The sequence below is a fragment of the Asparagus officinalis genome, chromosome 7 (assembly GCF_001876935.1).
Source record: "Asparagus officinalis chromosome 7, Aspof.V1, whole genome shotgun sequence".
Classification (NCBI taxonomy): Eukaryota; Viridiplantae; Streptophyta; class Magnoliopsida; order Asparagales; family Asparagaceae; genus Asparagus; species Asparagus officinalis.
Window position 1 is genome coordinate 11489191 of NC_033800.1, and position 12142 is coordinate 11501332.

The 12142-nt window shown below is 35.5% G+C and overlaps 2 protein-coding genes across 2 annotated transcripts in view; one reads left to right on the forward strand and one right to left on the reverse strand.

Annotated features, from left to right (window-relative positions):
* LOC109849585 (anaphase-promoting complex subunit 1) overlaps positions 1–8516 on the forward strand; it is a 40800-nt gene extending 32284 nt beyond the window's left edge. The window contains exons 26-36 of the mRNA XM_020419434.1: positions 112–188; positions 261–374; positions 1387–1488; positions 2561–2701; positions 2807–2980; positions 3126–3189; positions 3256–3395; positions 3615–3772; positions 6696–6774; positions 6874–6972; positions 7684–8516. Of these exons, the coding sequence (XP_020275023.1) occupies positions 112–188; positions 261–374; positions 1387–1488; positions 2561–2701; positions 2807–2980; positions 3126–3189; positions 3256–3395; positions 3615–3772; positions 6696–6774; positions 6874–6972; positions 7684–8070 (1535 nt within the window). The 3' untranslated portion in view covers positions 8071–8516. The remainder of the gene's footprint in view (positions 1–111; positions 189–260; positions 375–1386; positions 1489–2560; positions 2702–2806; positions 2981–3125; positions 3190–3255; positions 3396–3614; positions 3773–6695; positions 6775–6873; positions 6973–7683) is intronic.
* On the reverse strand, positions 8862–11817 carry LOC109850764 (protein ESKIMO 1). Its single transcript, XM_020420836.1, has 5 exons — positions 11040–11817; positions 10798–10969; positions 10226–10425; positions 9977–10135; positions 8862–9492 (listed from the first exon to the last, which is right to left on the reverse strand). The coding sequence occupies exons 1-5, from the start codon at positions 11600–11602 to the stop codon at positions 9135–9137; spliced, it is 1452 nt and encodes a 483-aa protein (XP_020276425.1). The 5' UTR covers positions 11603–11817; the 3' UTR covers positions 8862–9134.

Below are 12142 nucleotides of genomic sequence, written 5' to 3' on the forward strand. Positions count from 1 at the left end.
AGTTTTATTGTTGGTTCTTATGTTTCAAAATGCACTTTTTTTGCATAACTTTCCGTTTCAATGCGGATGAATTCATGTCATAATTATTAATGTATGTTGTAATTCATAAAGGGTTGAAGTACGCTGGCACAAAAAATGGTGATGCCCAAGAGCTGCTTTACAACTATGCCATCTACTTTCTAAATGAGGTGCCCCCTTTTCTTGTACATTTTCTTATCTTTTTCTAGAACTTATGTTAAATTTGTTCCATAAGTTTACAGATAAAGCATATCTCTGCTGCTTCTAAGAATGATTTACCAAAGGGATTATTGGAGTATGTGGATCGTGGCACCCTGGAGACATGCCTTCATCTCGTTGTTCTTTCACTCTCTCTGGTTAGGATTTATATCTCTATTCTCTTTTGTTATTTTAGTGTTTTGTGCAATGATCATTTTATTGGTTTTATCTCTTTTGTTTCTGTTTGTGCGAAGACTAATAATCCTTCCGTTTACCTGGCCGAATGTTATTTGGTATGTTGGTTTACTATGCCAACATCCCCAACTTTTATAACTTATATGTGCATAGGGTTAATTGCGCTTGAATGACCTATTGTTTTAATTTTCACTTAAATGACTCGAGTTGTAAAATGTTTCAGTTAAATACCCTAAAGTTTAAAAGTGTTGCACGTTGATGCCCTAAATTTTCAAAATATTGCATGTGATGCTCTCTGTTAGTGAGCCATTAGAATATTCGTGGAATATTCCCATGCAACCTGTCACATGGTATTCTGATGCATTTCTGTACCTCTATACTAAATTACCCCTTTTCATCTAATTTTCACCCAGCTCGCACATTCTCTCTTCTACCTGCCCAATTTCTTTGAAAATCCAACTTATTTATGCTGACCATATATAGCTTGTTTATTATAATCCACTTGTTGCCTCCTCATAGACCCAATCTTGCTGCTTCACCTGTGCTCAATTATTCAAAACTTTATTTTGAAAAAGGAAACGTCCTGCGTTTGGCATTTATTGAAGCTTTCATTTCCTATGAAATATTTCTTGGTTACATCTTAGTGTTTGCTTTCATCTTCAGGCTGGTTTTTTCATATAAAATAGAAACAGCAGTATGATCCTGTCATTCAAATATTTCTCAACTATTTATGTTAGATTTCTTTTCTTCATTGCCACCAGAGAGTAAATTTAAATAAAGTTTTTTTAATCAATACAAAATTTTACTCAAGAAAAGAATAAATAGCATTTTTATTATTAAAAAAAATATAGTTTTGGGTATTTTTGGCAATGATTCTTATAGTTTTAACCTTTTATCTGATCAACAGGTTGGCTGCCTTTAAATGGTAATTTTTAATATCTACTGATGCATAACCACTTCATTTTGTGAGATTAGGTTATGGCTGGCTCTGGTCATCTGCAAACATTTCGATTACTGAGATACCTTCGAGGTCGAAGTTCTGCGGAAGGGAACATAAATTATGGTATACAGATGGCTGTAAGTCTCTCATTGCCTCCTTTTTTATGCGTGGCGGTTGTCAAGTGTGCAATTTTAATACCCTATATCTTTATATTTAATCTTTTGTATTAAATTTGGTACCTAGCAATGTTTTTATTTAATCAAGAAAAGAGAGTCATTTGTTATGTTAAGAAACATATAATAAAATTCTGACTCGGCTTATGCTGAATACGAACATCAGAAGATACTTCTGTAAAAATACGCTGGATCCAACATAGTCAGATCATCCATGTCCAGGTCTTATAAGACGATTAAGCTTTCCTTGTGCAGGGGTATCTAGTTTTAATCTCATTGTTGTGTGTTGAAGATTGTGTTCCTAAGGAGTTTACCATGGAGGTTTTGTATCTGGGTGGGTTCCTGCCATTCTTTGAGCATGTCCTTTGTACGTGGCATTTATAGCCAGAACATGGAACTGTTGGAAGAATGGTGTAGGTTTTGCCTATAGCAGTGGTAGCCTAGATAACTAGGGTATTGTATCATGATTGGTCTACTGACTCAGGTGGTGGTATCTTCTCAATTTGGCAGCAGAATAGTTTTTGGGATCAAACATGGAGGTTGGGTCTTTTTATCTATTTATTCGTTGTTTTCTGCACCATGACAATAGTGTAGCTCTGACCGTCAGTGTGTGATGAGTAGGCCTTCAGAGAGCTTCAAACTAGTAGGAGACCTTGTGATTCTGCAACAAGAACATTCCTAGCTGTTCGCCCTTTTTCGACCATTGGGTTGATTAGCTTTTCTTAAGTTTCTTGGTTTTGTTTTTGTTTCTGAGTGCATGTTTGATTTTTGTGATCCTTTTTTTTGGGCAGCCATTTAGTTTAAAGAATGTTATGCTAGAATATGTGGAACTCCTCCATACTTTTTTTTGGTTTAAAAAATGTAGGTTAGAATATATTATAAATGCTCCTAGCAGCATCTGACTAGTGACATGATCTTTGCGGCATCTCAAATCTCTCGTTTAGCACGAGTATTTCACTATGTATGCTATCCTTGCTTCTTTCTACATATGTTATTTGGTTAAATCATCTCTGGATTATCAACACTGCTGTTCTAGGTAAGCTTGGCTGTTGGGTTCTTGTTTCTTGGGGGAGGAATGCAAACATTTTCAACCAGGAACAGTGCAATTGCTGCACTGTTAATTACTATCTACCCTCGTTTTCCTACTGGACCAAATGACAATCGTTGCCACCTTCAGGTACCTTAAAGTTTTCTTTGTTATGTAGATGGCTGTTTTCTTCTTTTCCTTTTCCTTCTAACATATTCATCCTTTATAACATTCTGATTGCCTGTATTTTCTTAGGCATTCAGGCATCTATATGTTATAGCTGCAGAATCTCGTTGGGTACAAACAATAGATGTTGACACGGGCTTGCCAGTTTATGCACCCCTTGAGGTGACTATCAAAGAAACAGATCATTATGCTGAGACTAGCTTTTGCGAAGTGACTCCCTGCATTCTGCCAGAGCGGTCAGTGGTATGTTTTGGAGCCATTCTTTTGAATATGCTGGTCTAAAGGCTAGATGTATCACTATCATAACACTTAAAATATGTGAGTAGAAATACTGATACTCTTCGAGGTGATAAATTGTGAGCTTATCACAAATTTACTTGTGCTGCAGCTGAAGAGCGTTCGTGTTTGTGGACCAAGATATTGGCCTCAGGTCATACCGCTTGTGCCTGAAGGTACGTGTCACGTTTTTTTTTCACTGGTTCACCGTGCAACTTTAACGTGTGTACTTCTCTTTAAAGATAATCGTTGGTGGAGACCTGGAGACAAGAATGACCCTTTTACTGGTGGTCGACTGTATATAAAGCGAAAAGTTGGATCTTGTTCATATGTGGATGACCCAAATGGATGCCAATCTTTACTCTCCCAGGCCATGCACAAGGTTTTCCCTTATTTAACTTACTAAATGTAGTAGATCATCATTTTGATCGAGATGAATTAATTTTCACAATAGGTTTTGATGTCATCCCTCTATCGTAGGTGGTGCACTAGTTGTTGTTGTTGTTGTTGTTGTTGTTATTATTATTATTATTATTATTATTATTATTTAACTTAATTTTGCAGATAACCTCTTGAGCTAAATGATTAATTTTTACAACAGATTCTTTATAGGTCATCCCTGTCTCATGCTGCCATGAGAGCTGGCAAGAAGTCAGAACCTGATCTATTTAAAATTGAGCAGTTGGTCAGTACCTTTTCTGCTGATCCGAGCTTAATAGCTTTTTCACAGCTTTGCTGTGGTCCTGCCTTGGATGAAAGGCAAGTAGTAGATCTTTTTCTATTTTGCAACCTCTTTGTATGTTTCAATTTCGTCATCTTTTTTGTATACATCTAATAAAGAAATGCATCCAGAAAGTTTCGATTGAAGGTACATTTTCAGTTTAGATCTATGATTTCATTATAACGGTCCATGTAATCAACAGTCAAAAATATAATCCGGGGAGCATTGAATTGAGAAAATTGAAACTGTAGCGAAAGAACATTGCAAACTATATGAAATTGTCAAACTATATCATATGATAGAAACGTGTGGGGGGAAAAAGAAAACAATTTTTTGAATGAAAAATTGCCTTCAAATTTGGAACTTTTTTTTATCATCTAAATACTACTTAGGAGTAATAATACCATGTAGTGAAAATTAATGAGCACAAGATCCGAAAGAATTATTTTTAAACTTAAAAAAAATGAAATAGTGAAAGTGACTCGCTTTTGTCACTTTTGGTGTGATTGATTGCGAGTGTATGTGAAAATGAAATGCAAAAATTTGCCATGTCAGATTTAATGCAAATTCAATTTTCCCTAAAAAGTGTTGATGTCGCATGGACATGGAGTAGTAAGGACTACTTTTAACCAAAAATAATATTTTTTATTAAATCTTTATTTTAACCCCACTGATTAAGAATTTTTCCTGTTGGATGCTGCTGACAACATTTTAAGTTTGGAATATGCTATTCTTTTTGGAGTTATCTATGTTAGTCCCTTAAATTGTTACTGTTTTTAAATTAGTTCCCCAATTTACTGGAAATCTTTACTATTTGTAAATTAGTTTCTCAAATTATTGGAAAATTTTCATAGAGTCCCTCAATATTTATAAGTTGTAGCAAAATTAGCCCCTTAATCATTGAAATTTCTATAATATCCTCAAACTCTTGCAAGTTGTTTCAAATTAATCCTTTATCATAGATAGTAGTAACAAGATATAAGAATCGAGGGACCTACTATCGATTTCAATAATTTGGGGAACTAATTCCAAAATACTTCAAATGTAAGAGACTATTACAAAAACCTTAATTTTTAATCTTAATCTCTAGTTACTGGTTTAATTTTGCAAGGGAACTTTGCATATTTATTTATTTTTTGAAAATTATTGTGCTATACACTAAATTTTGTATTTTCACTTTTAATCTTGCTAGTTGTGTATTTCGAACATGATTCGTGAATACTTTCAGTTGTAGTTACCAAAAAATTATCTAAAATATAATATGATTTTAAATATAAATAATTGTCACATCATCTTCACTTTTTTACTTTTTAATAACAATTTGCTTTTGTAAACAAACATTGTGTTTCACTTGCATGCTGGCGTGGATACATTTTTTCACTTGCAAAAAAGTTGACTTTCTTGCTTTCAATTTACTTTCAATCTGCCCGACACTCCTTAAGTGTGCTAATAGTTTATGAAAAAAGTTCTCCAATATAAATTAGCAAAAGTTTATTATGGGATAAAAATAAAATAATAGACCTACTCATTGTTTTCAAAAGCCTCCGCCTAGACTGTCTAAGCGTTACGCCTATGCCTAGGCAGTATCTAGACTACCTAACTAGCGTCTGGGCGGTACCTAACCTACCTACCTAGGTTTTGAGAGTGTTTAAGGGAGCTTTATTTGCTTATATGAACTACACCCTTTAGGCATTGATTGTGATTTTCTGTGTTGCAGCCTCCACGTCCTTTAACCTCATCTAATCTCCTTTAACCTCCAAATATGGACACCTTCGCTACCTCCTCTGACCTTTAGCAAAATCTCCTCGACCACCACTTAAATGAAGAAATAAACTTCGCCTAAACACCAGTCCGACACCTAAACTTTCTATAACATTGACGTTTACTCTTAATTATTATAATTAAAAAATAAAAAATAAAACCTCCTAGGCTCTAAGCGTCGGGTCCAACGCCTAGGTGTCCTAGCTTTATATAATCTTGTTAGTTATTATTTTGGCTATTTAGTATTTAAGTATGCATGGCTTATTGTCGATCTAAGATTGCTATCTTTTTTTCTTTTTCTTTTTCTTTGCAACTTTATATGAATTTAATACATATTATTATTAATTATTATAATTAAATAATTTAAAAAATAGCCTAACGCCTAGGCGACTATGCGCTGGTCTTAAACGCCTAGTTCGCCTAACGCTTTCTATAACATTGGACCTACTAAAACTTTATCGTGGAATTCTTAATTTAGATTTCTATAGATGAATGAAAAATTCCAAACTGGATTTATAAACCTAATGCGACATAAGCTATCAGCTATCACATTATAAAAGATCCCACCAAAGCTTAATTTAGACTTTCAACAGACATGGAGAAAAAACTCAACAGATTTCAAACTATTTTTGGATTTCCTAGATTATATACTTTTTAACTTTGAATTTGTTGATAGCGATCCGATCCTGCTATTTGTGAGCTAGCACTATCATACCCAAAGAGCAGTTTGATATCGACTCTATAAACTGAGATTTAGAACCTACCAAGAAGTGACCCTTAAGATGAATTTAAGTATTTAATAATATTCTATATGGTTCTATTAGTGTTTGGGAATGATAGTTCAGAATTTTAGGTTGATTTGTTTTAAGATATAAAATAGTGGATAAACAGTATGAGCTGAGCATGGTTTCATTTCTTAGTTTTTGTTTCGAGGACATATTGAAGTACTCTTGTTCATTCGGTGCACATGAAAGGTGATTGTTTTCCTTATTTTTCTGAGAGGGAGCATTTACTCCCGACTTTACTGACAAAGTGGTCTATCTTCACTCTGCGGCATCCTCTCTCTCTCTCTCTCTCTCTCTCTCTTTGATAACATGCACATGCACACAATTATTTGTTTCTCTATCTGATAACATGCACATGCACACAATTTTTTGTTTCAGTTTCTCTGACATATTTGAACTACCTCCAAATTTGCAGATTAGATTCCAATTTTCAGGAGTTTTGTTCACAAGTACTATTTGAGTGTGTTAGCAAAGATAGGCCAGCTCTTCTGCAGGTACATTAAACAGTTACATCTCTTTTTTCTTTTCTATCTCTTTCTCTTGTAAATTTCTCATTCTTGTCCAAAATTTTTAATTTGCTACTGAGCTTGCAGGTCTACCTTTCATTGTACACAATTATTGGTTCAATGTGGGAGCAAGTGAATAGCAGTCATCTCATTTTTCATGATTCCTGTTTCCTTTCAAGTTTGAAGGTAAGTGTTTTACTCTTTCCTTTTAAAAAAATTTTATCACAATAGTTGAAGAGCAATTAGGATATTGACTTTGTTAATAGAAGCATCAGAACCAGATCAGGAAATAGAAACGTGGACATGATGACAAACTACACAGTTCTACAGATAACTATTATGCTTATCCATAATTATTTTATTGATTTGACTCTTCCTATTACAAATTTAGTCGTGTCATTTGTGTACAATACCTTTTATGTTTAGCTCGAAATTCGCGCAGGTCCCTGGCCAAACATGTCAATTTTATTTATTGATGGCAAGAATAGCCAAAAGCTTACCAAAAAAAAAAAAAAAGAGGAGATCCACAACTTTTGAAGATGTGAAAAAGCAGGATATTATAGCACTATCCTGTAACAAAAAACCTACAATACCTACAACATGTCCAAATTTTTTTGAAATTTTTGAGATCCCAAAAGAAAAGGAAATACACAGTATACAATACTTTACCTTGGCAGTTGCCACTTATTATAATGTAACATTTTATTTGTTACTAGAGAAATTTAGCTTAAAATTTTTTTTCCTTCTTTTGCTTTCTATCACTTTGCTATTTATCATTCTCTACAATCATATTTTGACTAAGCTGTAATCATTACGTAATAATGTGATAGGGTGGACTCTTCATTGGTAAAGTGCTAGGTATCTTTTTGATTTTATGACTGTCATTCCTTGATGCAGCTTGCATTAGCCTATAACGAGGCTGTAATGAGTGGCAAACTTACCTCAACGAAGGGAGGTATAGTTCAGTCTACATTCGTAGAATCTCTCAGGAGGCACGTTCAAGAGATTTTGGCATCTCCTGAGAAGCTCAAAGTTGACTTCTTCAATTATTTGACTTCAGGGGAGTGGCCCAAAGGAGAAAAGGTGGATTCTATGCTTCTCGCTTGGTATCTTCAATGGTATAATGTACCCCCTTCACATGTCATAAACTCAGCAATTAAAAAGATAAATGAAAAAATTACGGTGCCCACCTCTGTGGTTCCTCTACTGCGCTTGTTTTTGCCCGAAACTCATGTCAGAGCACTTACTGAAATTGACAAATTCCTGGTTTCATCAAGATGCTAAAACCTTGAGATATCAAGAGTGAGAAAAAGTAACGACAACATGGCTTCCTTCTCTTTTCTGCAGTTCTTCGAGAGAGATTGCATGTATTATCATGGTCCCACTCGATACATGAGGTTATGAGTGCAGCTGGCATTATTATTTATGCTTGCCGGAGTTGTGCCTAATTGACTTTCCAGTGTAAATATATTAATGTAATCAGCGTGTACGGGTTATAATAACTCTATAAATCTTTAAATATTCAAATGATAACAGTTCTGTCTTTTGATTATTTATAGAATTGTACTAAAAAATGTCTTTAATTTTGTGTAACGTAAATTTTAATTTTGTATTAGACCATTCATCAATTACTTTCCAGTGTAAGTTATGATGGCGAAAGTTGCATACTGTTGAGTGACAGGAGTTCTGTAGTCAGGATGAATGTCTATAACTATTTATTTTGAGCTTCAGTTTTGCGGGCCATTGACATCAATATTTATTCTGGAATTTTTCAATATTTTAAAATAATTTGGAGCTGTGGTTCTGTAGTAGTATGTTTTTCTTTTATTTTCTTTTGTTTTCCTTGTTCAGTTAAAAGATTTTTATTCATGCACGATGATTGTGTGTCATAAGTTTGGTTGGTGATCAATTTTCTTCACCTGCTTCCTTCATTTTGCTTATGCTTACCTCTTGCTTCAGTTTTAAGCAAGCACTGGCATCCAATTATGACGATTTGTTAAGTAAGGTCCACATCCTTTTTTCACTTCTTGTTGGAAGGTCATCAGAGTCTACTACCTACTTTGGACTAAAAAGGATGATTCTGAACAAATTTTCTTTCTTTAATATTATCATTTTTTCCTCATTTCAGAGCTCAATATACAGTTCCCGAAAGGCATGCTTTAGAACTTACAAATATTGTCTTGTGACCGGTAATATTTGACGCTCAAAAAATCTAACCCTTTCTCTTGATTCATCTTACATAACGAAAATCAATTAGAAACAAAAAACAAAACAATTTTTCTTCAAGAAACGAAGAAGATTAAAAAATTTTTCTTTTTTGAAACTAGAGGAAAGGGTTGAAGCTATCGTCAAGCTTCCCAAGGTTGCGAAGCAATCCTAGCATACAAAAACTCGTTCCACGTATCTGGGAGGCCCGGGAGGCACCAGTGAATGCAATCAGCAAAATTTTCAGGATCAGCTTGTTGTTCAGGTGTTAGCATTTTTCCTTGCCTTATTGTATGCACTGAGGTGTGAGCATCTTTTCTATATTCTGATAGTTTCGTTATGTTCACGAAAAACACCGGAGTCTTCATTGAACTCGTAATGTTGGTTGCTATTACGAATAAGCGCCAATCTGTTCCAACGTCAAATGGCGCGGTTCTGTTAAGGATTGGCATCGTCTCCTTCGCACATTTTATACCGTTAGGGTTGTCCCAATCCTCGCTCCTACATTTGGTTTATACCGTAAAATTGTTATAATATGAAATAAATAAATAAATAAATAAAATGTTTGACGAACATTATGTGATACGCTTTTTGTAGCTAATAATAGCTTGCTTTTGAATGAAGCTTTGATGGTGAGCACGGTGATGGTGATTCTTTGATGGGAATGGGTAAGCGAAACAGGACACGTTTTGTTAATAATAATTTGCTTATGTTCGAAGGTCTACCATAAAGCTAAGTTTCCATGATTGTTAGTTTGGTTTTAAAAGGTGTAAGCAAAAAGGATAGGTTGTTAACTTAAGAGAGGAATGTTCTAATAATAGGTGTGGCTTTCTAATACAATAATATTAGTACCAACCAAAGGCTTGCTAATACTATTTCACCGCGCATATAAACACGTCAAATTTCGTATTATTCTACCTGCATGAAGTAGTAGTTTTCATCATGTACATGAACAAATTAAGAGGTTGTAGGCCAGTGTTCTTACTTTATGTGGAGGGGGGAGCTGCTGCTGAAGAAGACCTTTGTTTTCGTGGCATCAATATTCTCATCAACCCACTCAGCCCAAGTCCTTAATACTCTGTCATATGCTACAGGCCTATCGACCTCGTCATACTCTGTCGACCCTTCAGCAAATGACCCTCTCCTGCACTCGAAATAACGGAAAACCGTAGCTTCGATTATGTTATAGTTATATTTTTCACAACATGACGGTAGCTTGAGTGGCTCTACTTACAGGACTTTCATATTGAAAGTGTTCATCCACCAAATGTAAGTGTTGAAGATGAGGAAGTCCACCCCCTTCCAGTTCTCCCCATGCTTTTCGATGGACTCGGGCATGATGATCCTGTCCCGGATGCTATGCATTGTTGGATCGTCAGAGTTCGATTCCACGAGAAACGGCGCCCAGTAGAATTCGACCGTTGCGTCGTACTCCTGTTTCAGTATTACAACATGAGCGCATCCCGTGACAGTATTGTCTACTCTACGACTATCTATAGATATGCCTCGTTAATATGGAGGCGTAACTAATTATCATTTATGTTGCATTATCTTAGCGCATGCATTTCCTAATTCTGTGATGACATGATTTTTATGAGTTGTTAAACTTCTATCAGAATCACCTGATGTTGAGAATCAGGCATTTGTCAAGAACATTCCTGATAAAAACTAAGAAAAAGACATTGTCATCATGAAGTCAGTCAGAGCTGTATATGCTAATAAAATGGAGCATTGGTGATCTATAAGTAGCTATACAGTATACCATACAGTAAAGGGTTGTATCATCTTAACATTCTTGATTTGTACCTCGATTCGAAAAACTGCGAGGGATCCACTTTTGTTCAGCGATTTCTTTCCCGGAGGCACGACGGACTGAACCAAGCACACCATCGACTCCCACTGGTTCCGGTTCAGTGAATCACCAACAAACATGAGCCTCTTCCCTCTAATTCTCTCCAAGAGCAATCTTGCATCAAACCTGTAATACACAAACAAAATTTTAACAACCTGATCTCAACTTTTTATACACACTAACATCAGACACTTACTTTGGCAATGAGCAATCTCGGGGCTGCCACTTCCATTTCATGAACGTCTCATCAACACGCCCATTTCGCATGCAAGTTACTTGTGCAGTGAGAAATTCACACTCATCTTCGTGATACAAAGGATGTCCAATGTCATCATAAACCCATTCGCCAGTGAAAAGATCACACGATTCAGGTACATTCACCACGTTGCGCTCTAAAACCTCAGCTCGCCCTTCAAACGCTTCCTCTATCAGCGCAGGAAGCTGATCATCCCTCTTTGAATCAGTAACACTTTCTGTCTTGATATTTGTTTCGACTTTGTGCTCTTGTTGAGCTTCTTCTGTTGTCTTTTTGCTCTTTCTCTCGATGTTTTCTTGTATAATTTCCTGCGGCTTTGAGCTAAGATTGAAGGGAAACTCCGCTAAGGACTTTACTACATTTGCATTTTCATTATAAATGAAAATGGCGAAGAGAATGATAGAGAAGACCACAATAAATATTGGGAGATTGCCATTCTTTCGATGCTTCATAGTGAACGATTCTGAATTGACGAGCGAAGCTTTGCGACGAAACTGATGCATTTGGAGTAAATTAGTGAACTGAGAGATTGTGAGATGTGGGATATAAGGGAATCGTGTTATAGAGGGAAGAGGATTTGGTGAACTGAGGCTTTCTTAAGAGAACTCTTTTTAATTACTAGTTTTTGCGTGGTTAGTGTCCATGTTTTGCTTTTGTTTGAGCAAAGGTTACAAGAAAACTAAAGCATTTGAGATGCTGTTGGGATTCATTTGGTGAGAGAGGTTCAATGAGTAGCCTGGAAGTTTTTAGAAGGTGGAAAGTTTTGAAGGGAAATGTTATTTGGTACTGAAAATAGCACACATGATGTTGGACTTATCAATGGTATTTAGGTGTGGTGTAGTTATCAGAATAACTGATGGATATTGGTTCAAATGGAGTAATTTGGACTGCTGAAGATCTCATCATGCACAGTGTAGATGTAATTTTTTTTAATAAAATTTTATAATTCAGTCCGGAACCGAAACCATGACTGTGAGAGCCATATTGTAATATCCCAAACGTCTGGTTCACCCACGGTGGGTATCCAATGTAGATGTGGTTAA

Bases quoted from the DNA above. Each gene is read 5' to 3' on its own strand.
- LOC109850764 (XM_020420836.1), bottom strand. From the start codon at position 11,602: ATGCATCAGTTTCGTCGCAAAGCTTCGCTCGTCAATTCAGAATCGTTC. The intron at 10,970-11,039 runs GTAAGTGTCTGA...TGTGTATTACAG, and splicing joins CGAGATTGCTCATTGCCAAA to GTTTGATGCAAGATTGCTCT. The intron at 9,493-9,976 runs GTAAGAACACTG...AACCAAATGTAG, and splicing joins AGCTCCCCCCTCCACATAAA to GAGCGAGGATTGGGACAACC.